General features: G+C 54.1%; 1 protein-coding gene across 10 annotated transcripts in view; it reads left to right on the top strand.

Annotated features, from left to right (window-relative positions):
* Positions 1 to 23,674, top strand: part of LOC138686197 (protein CEPU-1) — a 350,752-nt gene that overhangs the window by 187,683 nt on the left and 139,395 nt on the right. For 3 of the 10 annotated variants that reach the window (XM_069788155.1, XM_069788159.1, XM_069788163.1), the window contains exon 2: positions 21,429 to 21,513. In XM_069788155.1, the coding sequence (XP_069644256.1) occupies positions 21,429 to 21,513 (85 nt within the window). The other 7 variants (XM_069788158.1, XM_069788162.1, XM_069788160.1 and 4 more) reach the window with 7 other exon arrangements.

The following is a 23,674-nucleotide window of genomic DNA, read 5'->3' as shown; positions in this document are numbered from 1 at the left end:
GAAAGCGCTGGCGACTGACACTTGATGATTTATTTGAACCCTTGAGTCTTTCCAAGAAAGCAATTTCTTTGATATTTCTCTTGGCATTTGAAGGGGGGGGAAAGGTAGTATTTCCCACGTACGTTCACTGTTTTCATCCTTCCCTTCCCCAAAATGATGTTGATTTCTCTCTCAGCAAAAGTCAGCTGCGTCTTGCAGCCCATAAACAGGGTGCGGAGAGAGGCGGGGAGGAGAAGCGGTGCCTGGGAAGGTGCAAATGTGTAGTGCGTGTGGGGAAGGCGGCGTGGGGACCCCATCGTCCTGTTTGCACAGGCAGGAGCATCCGTAGTGGTGTCCGTAAGGAGTTTCATGGTATGGCAGGCTGCCTGGCGAGAGGTTCCTTCCAGGCATCTGTGCACCCAACACTGGGCTCCCACAGACATGACATCCACAAGCAACAGTGAAATATCAGCAGCATCATGACTGGGCTTAAATCTTTACTGAGTCTCCATTTTTCTTTCTTTAAACGCTTACAGAATAAATGGAATTTATAATCAGAAACCATAAAATCTCTGATTTATGGTTCATCTTGATGACAATATTTAATAACTCGTGTATATTTTATTACATCTTTTTAATGCCCTGTTGTGGAATTTTACTTAGGCATTTCGCCCTCTATATCAACCTGTCGCAGCACAGATGGGCTGACTTTTTTGCTTTGGGCTGACGACCGAGCCAAGCGCGCTCCGGGCTGCGCTCTGCCCAGGGCCGCTGTCAGTCTGTCCAAGCGGGCTCGGAAAGCGGGGCTGGACGTCCAGCCGTGGTCCGGCTTCTTCCAAGAGCTGCTCCCCAGATTGCAGCTCCAATGCTTTTCCCTGCCCAGGCAGCTCCTTTCCAACATCCCCAGCCAAGGTTCGGTGCAGGTGGGGAAAGAAATTCAACTGTAGGGCCTCTTTTCCCTCCTCAAGGACTTTTTGCTTGGAAACGCGTGTCTATTTAGGTTATTGCTCAAGTGCATTCTCCTCTGGAGAGCACTCCCCGCCTTTCTGGTACCATTAGTGCAAATTAGCTGATGCATCCTATCAGCCCCCAGCCTGCTGCACCCAGGGTACCAATCCTCTTCTCAGCGCTCGCACGGGGAGGGGAAGCTCGTAGCGCTGTAGCTGCGTTCTGGCTTTGTCAAAAAAGCAGCAGCTTCGTCCATCCCTCCCTCCCAGCTGGCTTTTATAACCGGCTGCTTCCCAGCCCTGGGCTGCTGGATACCGAGAAAGGAGAGCGGGCTGGAGGGGTTGGGCAGCAGCTGGGGGTGGATGCGTCTGGAGAGTTTGGACGTGAGAGCGGGTCGCGGGCGGCTTTGGGCACCCGCAGCCTGTTTTGCACGCACAAGCCCGCGCCGGCGTGGGGACGGGTGACGTTGTTCTTGGTCCTCTCCGGGTAAAGCTCTAGGGGGGACCGCAGGATCGGGGCCACGTCGCCCTGCTGGAGCCTGGCGAGCGAGCCGGGAGCGTGCGGCGACATTGGTCCAGTGGTTTGATTTTTCTCGCTCTTGGAGAAGGACGCTGCCCCAGGCAGAGCGCGAAGCCTTGCTGCCTGAGCGAGCCAAGGGCGAAGGGATGGGGCAGGAGGAAGAGCTGCGAGCTATTCCTGTGACCGGGTCCAGAGCTGGCAGGCACCCCGAGGAACTTGTTCGGCACGTCTGCGCCGCACTGGCGTTGCTGACAGTTGCTGCCCATCCATCCTACGCTCTTCCCCCCCCTCCACCTTCCCCGTTCCCCTCGCCTCGCTGCTCTTGGCAGGAGCCGGACCGTCGGAGCAGCCAGGTGGAAAGGAGGAAACGGGGCGAGACGGCTCGTTGGCGTGCCCGGTCGCGTACAGGCAGGGCTGCCCACATACGGCCCCCGTTTGCTGCCGGGGAGGACGGCGAAGCCTCCCCCAGGCTCTCGGCAGGCATCTGTACCCGGGCCAAGGATGGCCGGGAGGGTTTTGTGGGGATCGGGGGGGGGACCTGGGGGACAGCAGGAGAGGCTGCGGTCGGGAAGGGAAAGGGGGAGAGGGTGGAAAGCAGCCAGGTAGGGAGGAGAAAGCAGCCTGGCATCGAGCTCATCGTATTTGGGTGCAGCAGGGTCTGGCTCCTTTTTAGATGCGACGGCATCAGGTGCTTTTTAGGTCGGGTCGGGCGCTTCGTGTTGGGGGGGTTGCAGGAGAGGAGAGGGGCTGTCCCCGTTGCACGCCGTCCTCCTTTCTGGAGCAAACAACCTTAAGACAAGCCAACCCCAGGTGAGGGTAAGTTCTTCCCGAGTCCCCAAAAAATTAACGGCCTGAGAGAAGCTGGCTATTAACCAGGTGATGCCAGCTGGACCGCACTGAATTGCGCCTGCAGGCTTTCTCTCCCCGGTGCGACAGCGATGAACTTGGTAGGGCTGTGACTGTCTATTAAGTGAAGAGGTGCTTGCAGAGCAATGCCACTGCTGGGGACTTCATTCCCTGCCCAGGACAGGCGACCCTGTGCTGTCCCTGGAGCCAGGCACACCACAACTGCTTGGCTGTTGCACGGAGAAGGCAGAAACACCGACTACCTGATTTACATGTACTTTCATGCAGCCACCAGTCTGCCGGGCCTGGGTGCTGATGGATTCCTTTGAAATGAACAGAAAATTTCAGCCTCCTTCACAACGTTTTGACAGTTTGGGGTTTTTGGTTTTTGTTTTGGGGTTTGGTTTTCTGGTTTTTTTTTTTTTTTTTTGTGTGGGGCTCAAACTGTTTTGCAGAGAACTCACAGGGCTAGATGAAATGTTTGTGCTGGGAAATGAGCTATCTTCAAAAGGGCTCCTGTTCCCTTGCAAAACATTTGCAGAGTTTTCATCTGCGTGTTTTGGCTCCTCTGATACGAGGCAGGAATCGTCCTGGGAATTGTCTTCCCGTTGGTTATTCTGCTGTCTCTGCTCCTTCCTTGCCTCTGCTAGGAAATAGAAAAAGACAGAAATGAGAATAACTCCAACCAACCACCACCAAGAAAACATTCTCTACGCTGCAGGTCTTGCTGAGCTTGGTTGGTTCTGGTCTAAACAAGGTGATCGATCCCAAACAAAAACCTGCCTGGTACTAGTTGAATGGCGGAGGTCTCAGGTCATAGAGCTTTGGAGGAATTTTTGCCATCCCTGACTGCAAAGCAATTGCCCCAGATTTGCCTTCCTGGCTGCATGTGATTGTTTTCAAAAATTATTTATTTATTTCAGACCATGACCAAAGAGGACCTTAAGCCTGTGTCGCTGCCTGGGAGGAGCCAGGATGATTCCTGCACAGATTTGAGCAAAAAAAAAAAAAAAAAAAAAAAATCACTGGCAGGATAAAATTCCTTCCCTGGTAGTTAACAGAGAAGCTGGGGAGGTGGCTTCCCCAGGCATGCGCATTGCAAGGTGGGGCTGCCTGGCTCTGATGCTAAATTATAGTCTAGCAAAGGAGAAGCCTCCTGAGGAGGTGGGAAGTGATCACAGCCTATAAATACCTTCCAGGCGATGTTGGAAATGAAGAAAGGGAATTATTCATGGTCTCCAAAGGTGGTAGGACAAGGAGCGGTGGCCTAAGAGCTAAGGAAGGGAAAGTTGTTTTGCCTGGCCATTAAGAAAGTGCCCCGCAGTCGAGCAAGCGGGCAGCGGGGGGAGAGTCCCCAGGGAGGGAGTGCAGGCGCCGGCCGGCAGCGTGGGAGACGAGATGTTAATGGGGATGATGAAGGGAAGGATCTTTCGACAATGTGAGAGGTCAACCTGTTGACCCAAGCCGGCTCTCTCCTGGCCCTACAGTCTATGCGGTGCCATGATAAATTCCACTTACCCTGCTTTACTGCGGGCACTTTATAGCTTGACTTAATGGCTAGGAAATCTCTTCACTTGACTGCTCCCCTTAAGACGAGAGGGCTGTCTGTGATCCTCGGGTTTAAGCAACAATTCACTGTCTGTAAAGGGATGATGCCTTTTTATTAGCTTCCCTCTCAGAGCCTGGACTCTTGAGGTCCTGGCTCCTTTTTGGCACCAATTTTTCCCTTTCTGACCTCGCTCCTGCCCCTCTGCCATGCGGATTTGCACAAGCCGCCTTCGGGAGCGTGTCTTTTGAGTTTGCGTTCTCTGAGGGCTGATTTGGCGATGGTGCTATTAAAGCTGAGATCAGTGGGTGGCATGGGGCTCCCTGATGCTGCCGTGACCCCTTTTGATACCAGCCTGGAGAGCAGGAATCAGCTGCCAAAGGTGCAGAGGATGTTGCTGGCAGCAGATGCGCGCAGAGCTACCAGCCCTCCTGTTTTTACTGCGGGTCTCGTAGGTCTCATCAGAGTTGATGTTTTTCTTAATGTTACTGGCATCATGCGATTGCGCAGGAACCTGGGCTTTCATTTAGCAGCAGCTTTGAGATGCTAGGGTTGCAGAAAAAAAGCACGGAAATACAGCTGGAACCTGTAGGCTAATAAAACCAGCCCATCTTAATTATGACCGTTTTTATTTTAGAAGTCAAAATGAAGGTTTGGAGGGGTGGGGAGGGGGAATGCGTGCCTGACTGGGAGCAGTGGAGGGATGGAGGTTTTTAAGGGTGTGCTGCTGTACTGGCTTGGGTCGTGGTGATGGAGGGATGGCCCTGTATTGCAGGGCTGGAAAGGAGCTGGGGAGGTGCGAAGCACGGGGAGCTTCGGCTCATCCCTGGAGGGATGCTGGCCGTGCTGGATGCTTTTATTTAAGAAGCAGTGCCAAGGCTGGATGGCTGTGTCCTCACACCGGCGGGCCGGGACAAGCAGCGTGTCCAGGAGCGATGCCCCAGGGTTGGGGGCAAGTGGGTGCTGGCAGCATCCTTCCAGCTTGCCTGAAGGCTGCGCTCCCCGAGGAGCCTCCACCTTTCCTTGGACTGAGTAGTGCATGAATGCCAAAGGAATCTGCGTCCCTTTTCAGAGGCTGTTACAGTAAATTGTTAGCAGGCAGCGGCGCAGCAGAGGAACTGTCGCCATCGGCGGCTTTTTGTTAATCTGATCTGAAGGGTCCCCTTGTGAATGCATCTGGAGCGGTCCCCGCTCTCCCTGCGAATGCAAATTGCAGCGTGCAAGCTCCTGGTGCTTTTGTCAGGTCGGAGGTAGACAAGGGAAAGCTGACGCACGAGAGATTTTCGTGTCTCCACCCAGGTGGTGTGCTCTCCGCTTTCGCATCCGCGTCTTTTTGCTTTGCCCCCGTTTGCCCATTCCTAAATGCGCATCAGGGCACGGTGAGTAAGGATAGAGAAAGCCATCTTTGAAACTCTGCCTGGGAATCTTCCATTGAACCACGTTTCCCCCCAGAAAGCACCTTTATTGCGAAAACCACATGGTTTCCTGGGACAACATCCATTTTTCCAGAAAAATTGATTTTCCATTGGGAAAGTCTAAATTTAGATGATGGCTGGTTGCCTGGAAGGAGCTCAGCGGTTTGGCTGTCTGATGGCTAAGCCAGGAGGAGTTGTCCTTGCTGGCCGGGGAGAGCTGCTGGGAGGCAGTGGGGAGCCCCCCCCAGGCAAGCCCACCTGGAAGGCAACTTGCCACGTTGTGTCCCATCTAAAGGGAGTTTGTGAAACCCAGATGACTCTGCCAGGAGCTGGGAGCTAGCTGAAATGTCCTCCTTGTCTCAGCTGAAGTGGTACTTCCAAGAGGGGGAGGGGAAGAAGCCATTCCATGGAAATTTTACTTTTTGGGAATTTCTGCTGAGATGGGGAAGTTAAGGTTGGTGGGGTTTTTTTTTCATTAAAAAAATATACGTATTTGAGTTTCAGTGGATTTCCATTTTCTAGCCAGCTCTCTGTGAGATACCGTTTCTGCAGGCAGCGTATGACTTTTTTCCCCTCAGGAAATTTTCTAATATCAATTTAATTTTGACTCTCACAACTGCATCTATTCCGTGGGGAACCTACTCTACGGCCTCGCCAAGAAAGTGTTTCCTCTTAGCTGCGAGTTCATTTTGCAGTTTAAAAACATCATTCAGTCATTCCTAATGAAAGATATAATCAACTTTCAGGCTTCATGGCTTAGCTGAGCCCCTAATGGAGATGGGGAAGCTGTTCCCGCTATAGCTCAGCCCGTATTTCCCACAGCAGGCATGCTCGCACCTTGCAAAGGATGGGTTTCACTGGGTGAAACTGCACCCAGAGGGACTAGAGCAGGTCCACGTGTTTGCAAATCCAGGAGTTGCTCCCTGGGGATGTGGTCTCGCATCCCGCAGGGATTTGCTCTCCTCTGTAATGGTGGTGATGCTGTGCTCCACAAATTCCGCACGGCTTCTGGAGAAGCAGATGATAAAGAATTTGGCCCAGCCAGACTTAAAACAAGGAAAAAGAAGGAAAAAACCCCAACCCCTAAAGCACAAAAAACCAGCAAAAGCAGAGTTTGTGTCCCATCTGATTGTATTTTCATGCCCACACGTCTGCTCTGCATAAATGTTTTTGGAGCGCCGGGGGGAATAGTCTCTCGTTGCAGTGACGTGCTGTGCAACAGAAAGGGTTTGGGTTATTCGGAGACCTTGCTGAATTATGCCACGGATACGGTACCGCACGCTCCCTCCTGTGCCCGCATCTTCCCATCCGCCGCCTCGTGAGCAAGTGGAAATACGAATGCAAATAGCACCAGGCAAATAAAATCAGGTGGAGATACGGAGCAGCAGGAGACCTGTAAGTCACATCAGGTCTGTCTGCCCGGCTGGGACTGGGCTGCACTGAGTAACCTGAGTTAGTTTTAAACAAGCTCGTGCGGCACCGGAGGTCCAAATGGGACCTGGTGGAGCCGGGTAGAAGTTAATCAGCTGAATATTTACCCAACCTTGTGGTGAAAGAGCCCCGGGCTGGTCTGGGTGTAGGCAAGCCCTGGAAACGTGCAGGTTGAGCTCGATGGGCAAAAATCCCGTTGACTCGAAAGGCAGAAAGGCAGGGCAGCGTCGGGAAAACTCTGGTAGTTTCTGGAAAGGTAGCTCGGGGTTGGGATGCTGGGGGACCGTTCCTCCCGAGTGGGGTGCCCGAGCCTGTCCCCTGTTCGGGGTGGCCTTGTGGACTAGGAGATGGCTTGTCCCTCCATTGCCGTGTCAGAGGAGACCAGAAGTGCCCGAAGGACCTCAACGTCTTCAGCTGTGACATGGGGCAGGGGCTGTAGGGGTGAACCGATCCCTTCGGCCAGGGCTGGATGCTCTCGCTCTGCAGCAGGCTTTTAGGTTTCCTTCCCCCGCCCCTCCCCGTTCAACCCTAAAGTAGCCTATGAATAATCAAAATTTCAGAAGCTGAGAAATAAACAAAAGCTCCAAATCCTCCTCCCCTCCCCCCCAAAACAGATGAGCCAGCAGAAATTTTTGATTTAAATGTTTGGGTACAAATTACCTGACAATCCAAATGAGAGGCGTTTTGAACCAGCACTCGAGCTTTTCGTTCAGAAAATATTGAAGCGTCTCGACCTGACAGTTTCAGAACTCACCCATAAAGCTTCTGAAGTGAAAAATTAATCCGAAGTAACCTCTTTTTCTGCTTTTCAAAAGCAGATTGGCTTTTGATGAATGCTTATACCTCCTCGATAGATCCCAGTCAACCGAGCCCAGCTCTTCCCCTTTGCCTGGTCTGAATCCCCGGAGCATCGGAGTGTCGGCGTGCCTGACGGGCTGGTCCGGGCATTAGCGATGTCTCCGGACGCCTGGAGCGTTTCCCTTCCTACCTCTTCTCCTTTTGCTACCTCTGTCAATCTGTGTCCATCCTTCCTTCTTGCAAGAGTCAGGTGTCTTTTGCTGCTGCCTTTTATCCCTCTGAAACTACCTCACGGGATTAGGCATGAAATGGAGGGTTGTTGCATATAATAGCGGGGCTGTAATTACCTTACAAATACAGTGTAATTACACCATGGTAAGGCTTTTGAATAACCTCATCACCACCCACTAGTCCCTCTAACTGGAATTTCTCTACATTTCAGCTGTAAGGTTACCTGCATCTCCTCAATTGTGGCTTTGGCTTCCTGGTCACTGTGGCTGTGTGTTTTTAGCCTTCAGTGGCACCGCTGATTTTGCACTTACACTCTAATTAATTTGCAGCCATGGAGCTAGCCTTGGAGTTGTGTGAGCGTAGCGGAAATTGCAGGTGTGGAAAGCATAGCTACCATGTAATCATACCACCATTGCTGGGTAATTGCACCCCTCGTGCTGTTAGCGTATAACCACGTTAAAGTTTTGGTGGGACCTCCCCTGGACCAGTTGGCACGGGTTCGGCTGGGCAGACGGAGCTGAGCTGTAGCAGATCCCTCCGGCCAAGCGCAAACCTCCTTCGATTAAAGGCTGTGAAACAGCAGCTCGCCCCATCCATCCTGCTTGCGGCTTTGAGCTCGTCAGCCCAGTCTAGACATGGCTTAGTGACACCGCTCGGCAAACTTCGGGTCCGGCTTGATGAGCGACCCGAAGCTAATTGCTGACCCCCTCGTGCATCTCCATCCCCCCCCACTCCATTAAAACGAGCATAGCCATTTCCCTGCCTTTTGGAGCTGGTCGAGATACACAGATGACGAGCGCTGTAACATAATGGATTTTTATTATTATTAAGCTCCCAGTGACTCTTTCCCTGTCAGTGTAATAAGGCTAATGAAATGTCCCAACCGCTCATGGGAGTTGGGAGGACAATTTGGTCCGGTTCTCTGTAGCATTTGGAAGAGGCGAAACGCTGGTGGTTGTTATTTATTACGGATCTGGTTTACTTAGTGCTGTGTTTATTGAGTCTGTCTCCCACTTGCAAATGCCGAATACAGTTCCCAGCGCTGCTCCCGGTGCCAGGGATCCTTCCTGCCGCTGCTGAGCTGCCTGTGAGTTGCCAGCTGGACTTGTTGTGGACTCCAGCTCAGGACAGTGGGCCAGGTTCCTCCCTGGTGTAACATCATTGACTTTAATTAAGCTACGCCAGGGAGAAATTTGGCCCGCTTCGTTTGCTAGCTGTGCGCTGATGCCAGTCGAAAGGCACGGTGGGTGCCAGCAAGGGCTTCGACAGCCCAGTTTCAGAGTGGGACAAAAGTCCCTCAATCTTTGTTTGCTGCAGGGCAGCAGTGTCCGCTGATGGGGAGAGAAGGGGGAATCAAATGACGTGCTCATTGTAGGGCTTCGCATCTCGTGGTTTTCCAGGTTTCGTCTCTCTGTCCTCTTCCCCGACTGCCTGGAGGTATGGAGAAAAAACCAAGAGGATGAAAAAATGGGCAGCAGATCCTTAAGTAATATGAGGGCTGTCTCAAAGCTGAAGAGCTGCCGCTCTCGGGCTCTGTGGATCAGACCCAATTTGCTCATTACGTGCTCGTAATTGGCAGCAGAGACCTGTGCTTAGAAGCAAAGCCTTGTTTCCCGGTGGCAAAGTTGACCCGACAACGGCACCGGCCTCCCCACCGCCTCCCCACACGGGGCAAATTTGGGGAGAGCCCCCTCTCTCCTTAACCCATCCCTTGGAGGGTCCCGAGTCCGGTAGCCCCAGCATCGCCCGGCTCGGTGACGGTCACTCCGGCAGCATCACCTCGGCCACCCGCATCACCCGCAGCAGCGAGGAACCAGGCTGCGCTTCCCCGTCGCCTCCCGAACGCTGCCCGGAGGCAGCCGCTTCCCGGGGAGATAATTCAGTTGCCTGGTTCAAAGCGGAGTTAAACTTTCTGTGCTGGCAGATCTGGGGCAGAGTTTTAAGAGCGTCTGTATTTTCTCCCCGCGCCGTCTGAAGTGAGGCACATCCAAGGCTTGCGGCCCTTGGCTTTCATCCGCCTCACCGCAGGCGTTTGCGAACTGCTCTCCTCCGAATCGGCTCTCCCATTTTAATATTTCCTGGGGTGTTTTAGAGAGTGGCTCTCGCTCTTCAAACGCAAGGGCATTTTTTTTTTTTTTTAAAAATACATATAATTAAGTCTAAATGCAGCAAAGTTGTGGCTTTTAGTGCCTGCCCACCTCGGTCTGCTGAGAAGGTGGGTGCTGTGATGGGATGAGGTGGGTGGTGTTGGGTGCAGGGAGGGATATATCTGAGGCTCAGACACATGGAGGTTTGCATCTCCCACCATCTCCTCTGCAGGGCTCAGAGAGGACCCTGCTTGCTTTGCTGCTGGCACTGGGGGCTGCTCCCCGGGGGCTGTGAGGTCCTTTTGTACCCGTGTCTGCACATCTCGGGTTATCTAAGGACACGGGGTGCGGAGAGCAGCAGGTTTGATGACAGCAGGGACACGCATGGAAAAGCTGTGGTGCAAACAGTTGGAAACTGATAACTTGCAGTGATGCCTTTGCCAGGAGGGGAAGAAAAAAAAAAAAAAGACCCTGTAAATTCACTTTGTTTTGATATTCAAATACTCCTTTCTGTGTGGTGTGTGTGCTAATGTGTACGCTGGTGTTATGGCATTATCAGAACAAAATATTCAGATGATTCCTAACAGAATTTGTGTTTCACAAGCTACTTGGAAATGTTGGCTTGGAAACAGAAATGTAACGTTAGGAGCCTGCTTCTCCTGGGAGGTATTAACTGGCCCTGAAGCTGCTCTGCGTGGGAGCGTAGGATCCGGGTGACTTCTCCCAGCAGGCAGGGACAGGGCTCTAGAAATCCCTGCTGGGAAAAATCCCTCTCCCCAGCATGGAAGAAGCTCCCTAAATAAAGATCAGGAGGAGCCCATAGCCCCTCCTGCCCTCGGTCCCTCTCCCACACGTGCTGACCGGCTGTGGGGAAGACGCAGCGAGATGTGCGAGGCTGTTTTGAGATGGCAGCTTCTGCTCTGCTAACGGCACAGCTGGACCCGGGTCAGCATCCAGCCCAGCCCATCTCTCCCCTCCGCGCTGCTAGCGGCACCATCGGCTCCGCGCCTGGATTCCTCAGCTGAGACCGGGTCGAGGCTCTTAGGCCTTCATTCCCACCGAAATGAGCAGCAAATCAATGCAGGCCTAATAAAAGATGATTGGAAATTGCTAATAGGAGCGTGGGAGGGCAGCCCTGCCTCCCGGAGCCAAGATGAGTATGGATTTTCTTGTGCCAGGGACTGTAAACACTTCTGAATTCCCCAGGGAGCCCCGCGTGCTCACCTTCTCCCTTTGCCCTCATCGTTCTCCTGCAGCCTTCAGAAAAGAGCCCGGTAATGGCAATTAGCTATTAATTAGCTGGAGGTAGCAGCGGGGGCTCAGCCTGCCTGCTGGGGTGGGAAGGAGCGAGCTGGGAGAGGGTGCGTGGCAGGGGCAAGGAGCCTCGAGGCAAAAGCCTGCAAGATCTCCTGCCCCGGCCAGTTCGGTCCCCATCCCGCGGTACGTGTGAAGGAGCGGGGAGGGGATAAATTAGATGAGGGAGTTGGGGCACAGACTGGAAAGGCTCTCACTGCCTTGGTGCCGGGCTTCAATTTCGGCTCCCGATAGCTGCTCGTGCCAGGCACGCCTTATTTATGGACTCGCATCTCTCCCGCTCCTCTCCCTCCGGCAGCGTCGTGCCAGCAGCTACGGTCCCAGCGCCCCGCGGCCTCCCGATCGCTAATAGATCACCGCCGATAAACACGCTCTTCTGCTCTGTATTCGGCAGCCGAACCCCCTCCTGCCCTTCATGTTGGTGGTGCTGGGGAATGATGTATGAAATCCAGGTCGGTTTGATTCATACAAGTTGTGTTCACCTTGCAGAACAGGCTGTCACAAAAAATAATAAACCTCCTTGTTTTAATGCCCGGAGAGGCTGTTGGACAGGCAGCAGGATGGGTTTAGATCCTCTTCCAAGGAACGAGGCGCTTTTGAGAAAGACTGATTGCAAGCCACGGGATGGCTGCACAAACGGTAAATAATAATTAGAGCCGTGTCTGGAGGCTGCGGTGGGGAGCAGGGTCCCATCACGCTACGTGTGGCACTGATGCTCTGAAAGGGATGGTTCCTGGCCCGCGGTCCGTAAGGTCTAAATGGATGTTGCGAAGAGCAGGGGGTTGTCAGCGGTGAAGGGACCTGTCCCTTGTCACCCAGGAGGAAAGGTGGCACGGTCCTAGATGCTGTGGCTTGCTGGCTAGTTCGTGCAAAGCTGCCGACCAGGTTGGCTGCAGTTTATCGTCGCTTACGTTCAAGGGGGCTTTACCAGGAGAGGCAAAACCCTGCTGGGCGACTGCTCGCCCCTTGATGCATGTAGTCCATCCCTTGGACTTGTCATGCCACCGCATAGCCCTTCCTTGGGCCCAAGCCAGCTTTCAGGAGGTATTTTCTTCGGAGTAAATTCACCGGCACAGGGCAGCTGGTGATTAGTTTCTCGCTGTAGCCTCATCTCTCTCCTTTTTGGGCAGCAGCTCAGGTCGCGATGCCTCTCTCTGCACGGCATCAGACCCCCCAGCCTGACCTGAGCTCGGCTTCTTGGTCCTTCTCCCTCGGGATGCTCTGCCGTCTCCTGCCTCGGGGTGCGATGCCCGAAGCCCTGTCCTTCTCTGTGCCCTGCGGCAGCCCGCGCGTGCGCACGGCGCCAAGTTAAGAAGTATTAATGGGGGGAAAAGTTAACCACGTTTATTGAACTGCGAAAAAGGTTGTTTTTATATACCTTTATTGGAATATAAAGACAGCTTTTATAACCTTTTAAAGGGGCATAAAAGCAGCTTGGAGACTAGAAAGCTCACTCCATTTGAAGGCAGGCAAAAAGAAAGAGGGAAGGGAGGAGAGCAAACATCTGCCGTGTCCCGAGGTCAAAAGTAACCAGGGGTGGTGGTGGATGGGGCAACTGGGATGCCAGGTCCTGAGCTGGTTGTGGTGTCACCCGTCTGGAGGAGGTTTGGAGCCCTTGCTGCCGTTAGCAGCCCTGGCTCTGGGCTTTGACACATGTTCCTCCTCTGGTGACTGCAGAGCCGGTTCCTCAGACCTCTCTTGGGAGGGGTAGGTGTCATACTTAATGAGCTAACCTCTTTTATTTCATTTTCTCCCCGGTCCTCTGTGAATAAATACTGCTTTGGCTTCGTTCCTCCTGGAACGAGGGAGGAGGGATCTGTAAAGGTCTCTCTTTGAGGCTGGAGGGAAAGTTTGCTCTGCAGACTTGCTCCAGCCTCTCCCGTGGCACCCAGCGTCCCCGGTGGGACTGCAGGACTCCGAGGTGGACCAGCTCGCAAACTCTGTGGCCCGGGCAGTGTCGGTTAATTTGGGGTGTGTTTGTGTCTGGGGCTGGCGCATTCACGGACGGTGTATCCTCTCGTTGCCCCTGCTGCCTGCAGCGTTTGGGGGCAAAGTGCAGGGATGTGCTGCCATCTTCCTTCTCCGTGGCACGGGATTTGCTGCCTCCTTGCTCATCCCAACCAGCCGGTCCGTCCGCTGGCTGGGATGCGGTTGAAAGCATCATCTTCAAAGCCAGGAGGAAGCTCCTTCCACCTCTTCCAGGGCTCCTGGACGGTGGTGGGAAAGCGTTTGGCGTTGCAGGTGGTTACAGCCCGGCCGTCTCGTGCTGGCCCGCTCCTCCCAAGACGGAGATGGGTTTTCTCCGTCCGGCAGGGGAGATGTGCCTTTTTCTTTTCCTCGTTCACGCAGCAGTCGGTCTGACGCGACATTAAAAGAGGAGAGTGACCTTTACACTGGGCTCCAGCTCAGGGGAGGGGAGAGCTGAGCCCCCGTCTGCAGCGAGGCACATTTTGAATATGGATAGGTCGTGAGGCTCGGTTATCCCCATGCCATCTCCCAAATAATAAGCTTCCAGAGATAATGCTGTAGGGCCGTAAAGAGGACGGGAACAGGAGCAGCAGCTGCTTCTAATTTCGCTTCATGGGGAGGGAGGCGATGCTGAGAGCACCCCGCATTCTCTGCACATATTTTTCATCATTATAGGCAGAAATGCCAGAGTGGTGACAGATATTAATGCAGTTCACGCCGGGAGAAAATCTTCTTTCCATCAGACTCGATGTGCAGCAAGAGGGCAGTGCCATTTGCAACCCTAGGGAGGATATGTTTGAAAGGTGATGTGTTTTTTACCCAGGAAGTTATAATCCAAGACAAAGTTCGTTTTGGAGAAAGGGCACCTGAAACTGTCCCGCTGGGGGCCATGGGATCGCTCTGTGCCCACACCACGGACCTGGGTGAAGGTGCATTTGCAGCAGTGCTGGGAATTAATTTGGATTTTGGCGTAACTCAGATTACCCTCCACTGGCTCCGCAGTGGCTGCGTGTCGCCACGGGGGTGTCATTGCCCCACGTGGCAGTTTTTGTGAGCCGGGGTCCCAGGCTGTCCCCAGCCCCAACCCGCAGCGATGCTGTGAGCTTTGCAGCCTTACTCTGCAGAGGGCTGCACTTCCATGCACCCCTCAGCCTCCTTTTATTTGCTTATCCCACTAAATATTCATCAGTAACATTTAAGACAAAGGAAAGAGATAATTACAAGGGGAGAGTTTTTTTGCAGTATTAAAGGTTAACAGAATTCTTGGCATTTGTGCCTTGTCGATCTCCATATAATTATGCTCATTTCCCAGAATTCAGAGGCAACTGTGCCTGTTAACGCTTAAAGATGGTATCCCGGGAATTAAATTTATGAGATCGTTTCTCAAAATCTTCAGATTCAAACCAAGCATCTTGCTTAATGGCATGACTATTATTAATATTATTCTTGGATGCATAGCGCTGCAAGGGTCAGAGGACCAGTGGCAAAACTAAAATTGATACAGGCAGACAGCAGCACGCCCGGCTTTTGTTCCCGAGGAACACTCGAGCAATTTGGCAACCTCGGCGCCTTGGGAAATGAGACTTAGGGTTGGCAAAGGATGGGCTCCGTGAAGGTGCAGGCATTCAGGTTTGAGGTACATCTGAAGAAGCCCCTTTTTGGCTGTGGCTGTTAGGGAGTCGGAGAGCAAAGCTTGCATCTCGCCACCCTGGTTTTGAAGGTGACTGATCTAGGTCCAAAGGCAGCTGCAGGCAAAAGGCAAATCAGTGTCTCCAGGAGAGTCTGATTTTTCAAAGATGCCGAACACCTGGCAGTGGGTTGGGGTTTCACTGAGAGCTGCTGAGCGTGCTCGGTGGTTTCAAAAGAGGGATTTTGGGGGCTCTGCTCTTAATATCTGCTCTTTATTGAACACTGTGGTCTAAATCAAGGTACCTACTCCTCTCCCGGTGCCTGCTCCGCCTGGTTTGTGTGGACCGAGCGGCTTTCTGGTAGGAAAGGGCTTCGCTGGGGAAAATGAGGTGGAGGGGGGGGCTGAATGTGGCGATGGCCCGGTATCAGCCAGGGACGTTTACCTTCTGGCTTCTCCTTGGAGTTTAGGATGTGCGTGTTGATAACCAGATGGGCTGGGGAAGGCTTGGCGTGGTGTGTCCTGTTTGGGGCCATCCCGGGAGAAGGCACAGCAACTCTTGGAGCTGCTCCTCCAAAGGGTTATCCAGCGCAGAGCTCACAAATGCCCCCAAACTGTGGGCAGAAGTTCAGGGGGGAGAAGCTCACGTCTTCACATTTAAGGCAGCTGGGTCGGAGCTCCCAAATGTCCGCGGTGGGACCCGAGGCGTGGCTGGCTTGGCTTTTCAGCCTATTCAGCTTTTTTGCTCTTCCCATGTGCACTTACTCCTGTTAAAGCACAGAGCGGATTGAGTTGTAGAGCACTGGGTTAATGTCATACGCTTATAAAATGCTATTAGATGGCTAATGGCATGGTTTTATCTGACGTCGTCAGCTGTCGCTGGCACCTGATTCATGCCGATCAAACGCTGCTGTGGGTGCGGAGCGAGGGTAAAGCGTGCCTTTTGGGGTGTTAATATAGCAACGTAACCTCACAACAATGCAACACGGAACGGATTTATATAAAACCAATATTGATTTGTACCAAGGATCAATCCCAGTTCATAACTTTCACTGTGCCAGCGTGGCTCAGTATCCCCTCAGTATTTTTTTTTTAAACTCCCTGTGTAGATGTCGCATATTACGGCTGCACATACGGAGGTGTCACTTTGTAAAATACGCGTGTTGTGTTGGCTGGGCTGCTGTAAAAGGCTCATACGCCGAGAACCGCGGGAGAAAGGAGTAATCCCCACGGAAAAGCCAGACCTTGGGGACTGCTGTGCATCCCTCCCCAAGCTCATGTCCAAGCTGCAGCGCTGCCTGGCCCATCTGTAATGTACATCAGAGCATCCTCAGGGATGCTGTTGTCTATCTCTGTGTGTTATTAGGGATGGCAGTGCTATATGGGGTATTTTGGCACCTAGTGACGAGGCTTTCCTCTTTCTCGGGTGGCATCTTCTGGGTTACCTCTTGAGATGTTGCAAGGAGGTGAATCGTTTGCTGGCTTTGGCTTTGAAGCACCAGCTCGGGACAGGCTTTTGCAACCTTTTGCAGGGCGGCTTGTCCTCCAGCCCCTTGGCTGCAGCGAGTACGAGGCAGTGCAGCTCAGCCTGGGGTTCCCTGGAAGGAGTTAACTCGTGCTTGAAAATCCCAAGGCCCTGAGCACGGATGAGAGCAAGCGACAAACCCAAGCCCAGCAGTTTTTTAAAGGGCAAACAAAATGTTCCTTTTTACGGCGAGGCGCCTGGTGCATAGTGCAGGCAGCAGGGCAGCAGATCCCGGCGTGGCTTTAGGGGAAGGCTCCCAAAAGCACACTTCATTCGAATTTAATAGGACGGTTACTGTAAGTTTATATAAATGCCAGTTAAATATTAATGGCATCCTTAGTGGGGATTAATGGGGTCTCCTGTGTTGTTTTTAAGCACGGTGAAGAGGGTGCGGGTAGTCACTGCCTGCCTTCGGTGTAAGGGATCGAGGGCTGAGTGCCCATGAGGATGCTGCTTGCATTCAGAAAACTGGCCTAGAAATGTCCCCGAATGGGCAATTTCTCCAGCTCGGCACAGGAATGCCTTTGGGGCAAGAAGGGCTCAAAATGGCTCCAGCCAAGTAAGGCTCTCAATCATTGTTTCTTAATTGGGGCCACCGTTAACGAGGGAATAAATGAGTCAGCGTGGTGAGCGGAGCGGGAGCCCATGTCCTTTGTGTCTGTGGTGAATGGTTGTAGACATTGAGGGCTCAGTAGTTATTCAGGAAAAGCTCCCCCGGAATCGTGTGTCATTCACCTGACTAATGCCAAGAAAATTAAGCACTTTTTTGCAACTCCGGGCTTATTGGAGAATAATGTGGTACGCGATAGCACGAATGGGGTTATGAAATCATGTTTTCATTTTGAAGGAATGAGAATGGCTCGAGCATAAATTATGTTTCTGATCATATTTGGCAATTTCAGATTAAAAATAAATTTCCACTTTGGGGTTATAGATTGCCATCTATCAGCTTCCTGAAAAGGAAAAAAGGAATTAAAAGAAAAATCTGGCTGTACAAATTGCCTTGCTATGACCTACTTATTGAAAGTAATTTTTTTTTTTTTTCCCAGGAATGAAAATCTTTCAGTGTGGGGAGGTGTGGTATTGTACGTATATAGGCTTGCAGGCAGGTATATAGGCACATGTGGTACGGGAGGATCTGTCAACCATCCCTGCAAGCAGCTACACGCAAAAGAGATGCTAGAATTGTGCTAGATATTTCTGAGAAAGCCGGGAAAAAATGCGGCAATCATGTTGTTTTACTTGAGGGAGGAACCTTAACTGCAATTTTGCATCTGGTTATCGGCCTTTGGGACCACTCAAATCTGCAAATTAGATGCTTAGGCTTGGTTTTGCTCAAAGAGCCCGAGATTGGGGCGGCCTTTGCTGGAAGGCTCCCAGGCCTTGCAGAAGGAGCCGGGGTGCCTTGCAGCAGGCTGGGGGAAATGCCAGCCTGGGGCCAAACACCACGGTTCTTCCCCGTGGGCGTTTTTGGGGGACCGATTAGCTCTCTGCTCTGCCTGCAAGACTCCCCCTCCCCAGCTATCGCCTCTCCGATGGCTCCGATAGAGATGCTCCTCTGCAAAGCAAACCCACGGGCTCTTGCTCCTTCTAATCCCTTCCCCGTGGGTGATTTTGGAGTCCTCCCTGGCAGTTGCCATCTGCCCAGGGGAAATCCTTCCCCTGCCTCCATCCGTGCCGCTGCTTCTCTTCCCACCGCAGTCCCGAGCGATGCCAGCCCTCCCTGCTTGTGCTACCCTGTTTGTGGTCTCTGCCAGGAGAGGGGGGCCTTTAGCCTTGCTGGAAAGAAGGAGGTTGAGGAGATGGATATGGAGATAAATATACACCTGGAGCGTGCCTGTGCTTTGCTCATTCTGGTTGTCTCCTGCCTGTTGCTCGCCATGGAAAGAAAAAAGACTTTTATCTAAGTAGGAAGAAAGGGAAGAAGCTGAAAGCAAGAGGCTGCATTTCGTGCTCGCATAGGTGCTGCTTTGCAAGTGGCTTAGCCCGTGTACGGCAGACTCTTCTTCTGCTGTGGTCAAAAATCAGCGAAGGAAAAAAGACTCTCTCATCCCCAGAGGAGGCTACAAAGCTCTCTTTCTCTGGCTGCTGAACCTTCACAGCTGGACTCAGTTGCTGGCTCCTCTGCTGCTGGAGCAACTGAATTATTTAAAGGAACCTTGATTTCATTTTCTCTTTGCTGTTTTCGTGCATTGTGTTTATTGTCTATAGGTATTTTTTATAGTCTGAAGCAATTACAGCTGTCAGAAAAGAGACGAGCTGTGACAGGCTGATTTATATGTACATTGTACGTATGCAAGAGAGGGAGAGCCGGAGACTGGGAGATAGACCAGGGATTCTGCTGGGCTGTAGTATGCAGGAGCTGGCGATATTGGATTTAAATTCCTTGGGATTCTCAAACAAAGCTGATGATCTCCTAACAGCAGGCCAAATTCAGCCCTTGCAAGGGCCGAAGCTGCTCTGCAGGTCACATTCTGCCCCAACTTTGCGCGCTTTCGGTGCAGGCAGGTGCTTTCTCTCGTGATTTAAGATGCTCCTGGCAATCCAGACCCGAATGCTGTGTTAAAAGGTTAACTGGCTGTGGTTATTGGAATCCCTTTAGTTTTGCTGACACAGGAGACGGTCTCTGCCCGTCCAAAGGAGCGGCCTCACAAAGAGAGCAAGCTCTTGCGTGATGAGCGTGGCGATGGCTTGTAGGTCCTGCACACCAGCGTGTTCCCCAGCAGCGAACCGGTAGCACGGTGGGGTCCCCATCCTGCCGGGGGTGCTTGGACCCCGCAGCGATCAGCAAAAGCAGCGTCTTTTGTTCTTCGCTGACTTGCGCACCGGTGCAATGCCACAACCCTTTACGAGGAGTTTCAGCCTGCCGCTGATGGTCTGGCTTTTTGCAGTTAGGTTTTAGAGGCCCCTCCCACGTAATTTGTGGGCCCAAAGGATCTGCTGAAGGCAGGCATTTACCCCTCCCCTGCCAGACGGGTCAGGAGCAGAGTGGGCTGCAGAGATTAAACTCCTTCTGCCAAGAGCTGGGGAAGGCTGCTGTCCCCTTTGGGGAAACGTAGGACTCGAGGCAGCATGGCCCGCCAGCACTGAAGTCAAGGAGCAGAGAGCCTTCACCTTCGGAAGAGGAAGAAGTGGAGAGACTTGCAAAGCAATCCCCTTCTCATATGACCTATCAGCACGCACAATAATAATAAAGCTTTATTTGATTGAGTGTTTCCTCTGCCCGGCACAGCTCATAATGTTTTAGAGATTAAATAGCACAGTTAGTGAATTAAGCAGTAGTTTACAGGGGATTCAGAGACTCCAGGGATTAGTAACGGGCTATGGATCCTTTCACATCTAGGTCACCAGTTTGAATCCAGCTCAGGTTGGCAGTGATTTTAAAAAAAAAAAAAAAGAAAAAAAAACCCCCAACCAAAAAAACCCCTGTGGTACCGTCTAATAGCTGCCGAGCATGCGATGGGGAATGGAGGGAGGGAGGACTTTTGGATGAGGTCCTGCGTCGCAGAGAAGTCACTGGGGACAGCGGGTGGAAGAGGCCTGGTTTCCCCTCACACTGGGTTGCCACAGCTCTTGGGGGGGCTTCCAGGGGTGCAGCGCCCCGAAAGCCGCGGCTCGGCTGCTGGCTCTGCACTTGCTCAGTGGCTCCAGGACTTTGTGCTCTGAGGATGGCTCCCCGGCACCTTTTACCAGCATGAAACTGTGCCTGGAAATATTAATGTGTTTAGCCGCTAGCGGAGGGAAGGAGGAATTACTAGGCATAAGCAAATGCGTTATTTGTTAAATTATGGGCTGATAAAAAGTACGTGGGTACCGTGCTTGCAGCTGGGGAGGAATTTGCCACTTAAGCTCACGCTGCGTGTCTGTGAGGTGCAGAGGACCAGGAGGGCATGCTCCTGCCTCTCCTCGTCACCACCTGCCTGACTTGGGGAAGGGGCGGGGGGGAAATGGTTCCGTGCCTCAGTTTCCCCTCCTGCATAACGGCTTTGCCGCCTGGGGAGGGGACGGCGCGGAGGTAGAGGAGGGTGTGTGGTAGAGGTAGTCCGGTGCTGGGTGCAGGTAAGCACGCCGGGGAAGCGAGGGGAATGGGGGTTTGGTGGGGTTGGAGAAGGGTTGGGGGGGGATGATGTCCTGACATCGCATCCCCCGAGGAGCGCGGTGCGGCAGGGGTTAAAGCCTGGCGTGCGGCAGGCGCCGGGCTCGGCTCGGCTCCCCGCCCGCCCGGGTGCGGGTGCGGGGTGGGCGCGGGTGTGCGTGGAAGCCAAAGTGCCGGTCAGCGATGGAGCCGCTGCCATGACAACCCCGGGAAGTCAGCCTGCGCGCCGCCCGGGGATGCTGCCGGCCAGCCGCGCCGGCGGGGCTGGGATGCTGCTGCCGCCGCCGCCTCTTCCTCCTCCTCCTCCTCCTCCTCCTCCTCGCCCCTTCCCCCGCTCCCCGTCCTCCAGCCGCTGAGGGCAGCTGGGGGCTCCGGCATCCCGGCGTCCCGACATCCCTCTCCCCATCCTGCATCCCGGCGCCTGGACCGGCGCGCCTTTGGGACCCGCCGGCGGGACTGGAGGAAAGGAACTGCCGGGCGCCTCGGCGGAGGCCTTCGCCCGCTCTGCCTTCTTGCGTCTGGACCCGTTTGCTAGCTCGCTCCGGGGGTGGTTTTTTTGGTTTTTCCTGGTTTTTTTGGACTGCCCCCACTCCGCGCTGCGGAGGGGGAGCTGCGAACTCGGGACAAGTGTGCGGGAGCGGGGCGCAGCCGGGCGGCTCCCCCGGCACCTCGGCGCCCAAGTGAGCCTCGGACTGCTTCCCGGGAAGAGCCGGCTCGCCCAGCGTCCAGCACCTTTGCCACTTCTCCTCCTCCTCTTCCTCCTCCCCCCCGGCCCTCCCGTCCTCCTCCCTCACCCAAGGATACTGGGGACTCCCTCCGGATGCCGCTCGGCAGGCTCAGCGCTCGCAGGCTGCCTTGCCGGGGGCTCTCCTGATCTCCGTGGAGCTCCGCATCGCTCGCCCCGGTGGTTTTGCTCCCCCCCGTCCCCCCCCGCAGGCACCCCGTCCCTCCTCTCCCCCCCCCACCCCTTCCTTTTCGCTCCTTGTCGGGGGTCGGAAAAGTCCCTGCTGCCCAGGATGGGGGTCGGTGGGTGCTTAGCCCTGCCCTGGAGGTGCCTAGTCGTCCTCTGTCTCAGGCTGCTCTTCCTTGTGCCCGCAGGAGTGCCCGTGCGCAGCGGAGATGCCACCTTCCCCAAAGCTATGGACAACGTGACTGTGCGGCAAGGGGAGAGTGCCACGCTCAGGTAGGAGCAGCTGGATTTCTGCCTTGGGGGGGGGACACCAGGGGGGTCCCCCCGCACGGGGAGGGCGGCCGGTGCCTTCGGGGACGTGACTCAGTTTCCCCACGGGGGATGCGTTGTGCCGATCGGTGGCGCAGGACGGGTGCCAGGCAGCAAGCCAAGAGGGAGGTTTGGGTGCCAGGGGACCGGGCTTCAGCTCAGCCCCCCCCCCCCCCCCGGTTGTCTCTGGGAAAGTTACTGGGGGATGAAAAAAGGAGAGTGCAATTCCCTCTTGGCCCCCTGCCCTACGCCGGTGTGAGGCACGGGCTTGGCTCCTGCCGTCGGTAGTCATGGCTCGGGCACTTTGGCCGCGTTGGATGGGGGTAAACGCCACTCTGCGCCTGGGGTGCCTTCGTGTGTGTCAAACCAACCCAGCCTGGGGAAAAGGGGAGTTGCTGAGCCCCCCACCCCTCCGCCTCATAGGGTTTTGTGCCTTTTCCACACATCCAGACCTTCTGGTGCTGCCCTCCTTAAAAATCCCCTTGCTCCGGAGGCAGGGGGTCGTAACTCTTTGGGGTGGGGGGAAATGTGGGGCTGGGCGTTGCACCGGGGTCCTGTCGCCTGCGGCTGCAATCTGGGGGGTGCAGGGGCCGCCAAGGAAACCGTAATTTTGATCGGCGTAACTTCTGGGACATCTAATGCCCAGATACTCATCCCTGTCTTCGCAGCAGATGGGCGCAGTCATCCCAGAGGATGTTTGATAGGGACATTAAAAATAAAAAGCCAGGTTTTAATTGCAGTGCTGGGAAGCGGCGCTTGCAACTCCGGCATGCTCGGGAGTGACTTTCCTCCGCCTGCGTGTTGCATAGGTGACACTAACATCTGCGGGGCCAGCTGGGTGTGTGCGGTGAAAGCCGCACTCCTGCTTTACGCCAGCGAGTGGAGCAGGGCCAAGCCAGGGCAAAAAAACCTAAAGAGGAATTTCAGCCAGGTCTCTTTTCAAAAGGTGGGAGGACTTAAACCACGGGCTCGGTTTGGCCCCTGGAAACGTGAATCCCCTCCCCATGTATTTCCTGCAACTCAGCTGTTTGCAGCCCAGCCTCTTGCCCCCCCCCCAGCCCTTGCGTGTTCCCAGGAGGGAGGGAGGGAGCTGTGTTGTGGCCATTCCTCCAGATTTGTCTTGCGTCATGGCACGACTGGCCAAAGAGGTTTGGAAATGGGTGCCAAAGGGTGGAGGACAGGGTATCTTGCTTAGGAATTTGCCCTGCCGAGCTTAAAAAAAAAAAAAAAAAAAAAAAGTAGCTCCTTTCCTCTCCTGAATCACTGGGTTCTCCCAAGCACTGAAAATCCTACAGATCTTGCCATGGAGGGTATTAAAGAGGGAGGGATTTGGGTTACCGAAGGTCTGGGCAGCAAAATACACGGGAGAGTGGCAGCAGCAGGCTGGTTTGGGCATGGGTGCTCTGCAAACTTACTGGAAGGAGGCGAATTGCTCATGCTCTGGTGGGGGCCTGCAAAGGGTTTCTGGCACAGGGTCTCCAGCACAGATCGTGCCGGCCTCTGCCCTGGCACTGGGTGCTCAGTGGAGAACAAAGGAAAGCTGAGGTGAGTCAGCAGGAGGGATGCTTTCCTTCTGTCCGTGAGGCCTGGTGGGAAGGGGGACAAATCCTGCCCCTGGAAGGTGGCCCTGGGGAGGGAGGGCGGGCAGCAGGTTGTCATCACCCCAGAGCTGCCGTATGTGCATCCCGGTTGAGCCGGAGAGCCGGTCTGGTGGCAAGGGATGTCCGTGTCCCTACGCAGGCGGTCCATACGAGAGTGCCCCAGGGGACGGACACGTGGGCTTTGAGGTATGCAAGCTGTGCCGATGAATATTCCCGCTGTGCCGATGAATATTCCCGCTGTGCCGATGAATATTCCTGCTGTCCTGCCCCTAGAGCGGGCATTGCTCTTGGAAGTTAACGGCTTGCTGCTACTGCTGGCTCAGTGCACTGGTTTGGTAGCCGGAGAAGCAGAGGACTGTGTTTTGCACTGGCATTTGGGGACCTTTTCGTTCTGGTTTGAGGTGGGAGTGGTTAGTCCGGCAGGCAATGGTACACGGCTGCATCCCCCGGTAGGTCCCGGTCCCTGCGGCCGTGCTGCGCTGTGGCAGGAGCCGAGAGGAGAAAAGCGCGTGAAAACCACACGC

The sequence above is a fragment of the Haliaeetus albicilla genome, chromosome 7, assembly GCF_947461875.1.
Source record: "Haliaeetus albicilla chromosome 7, bHalAlb1.1, whole genome shotgun sequence".
Classification (NCBI taxonomy): domain Eukaryota; kingdom Metazoa; phylum Chordata; class Aves; order Accipitriformes; family Accipitridae; genus Haliaeetus; species Haliaeetus albicilla.
This window is presented reverse-complemented; position numbering and strand designations above follow the sequence as displayed.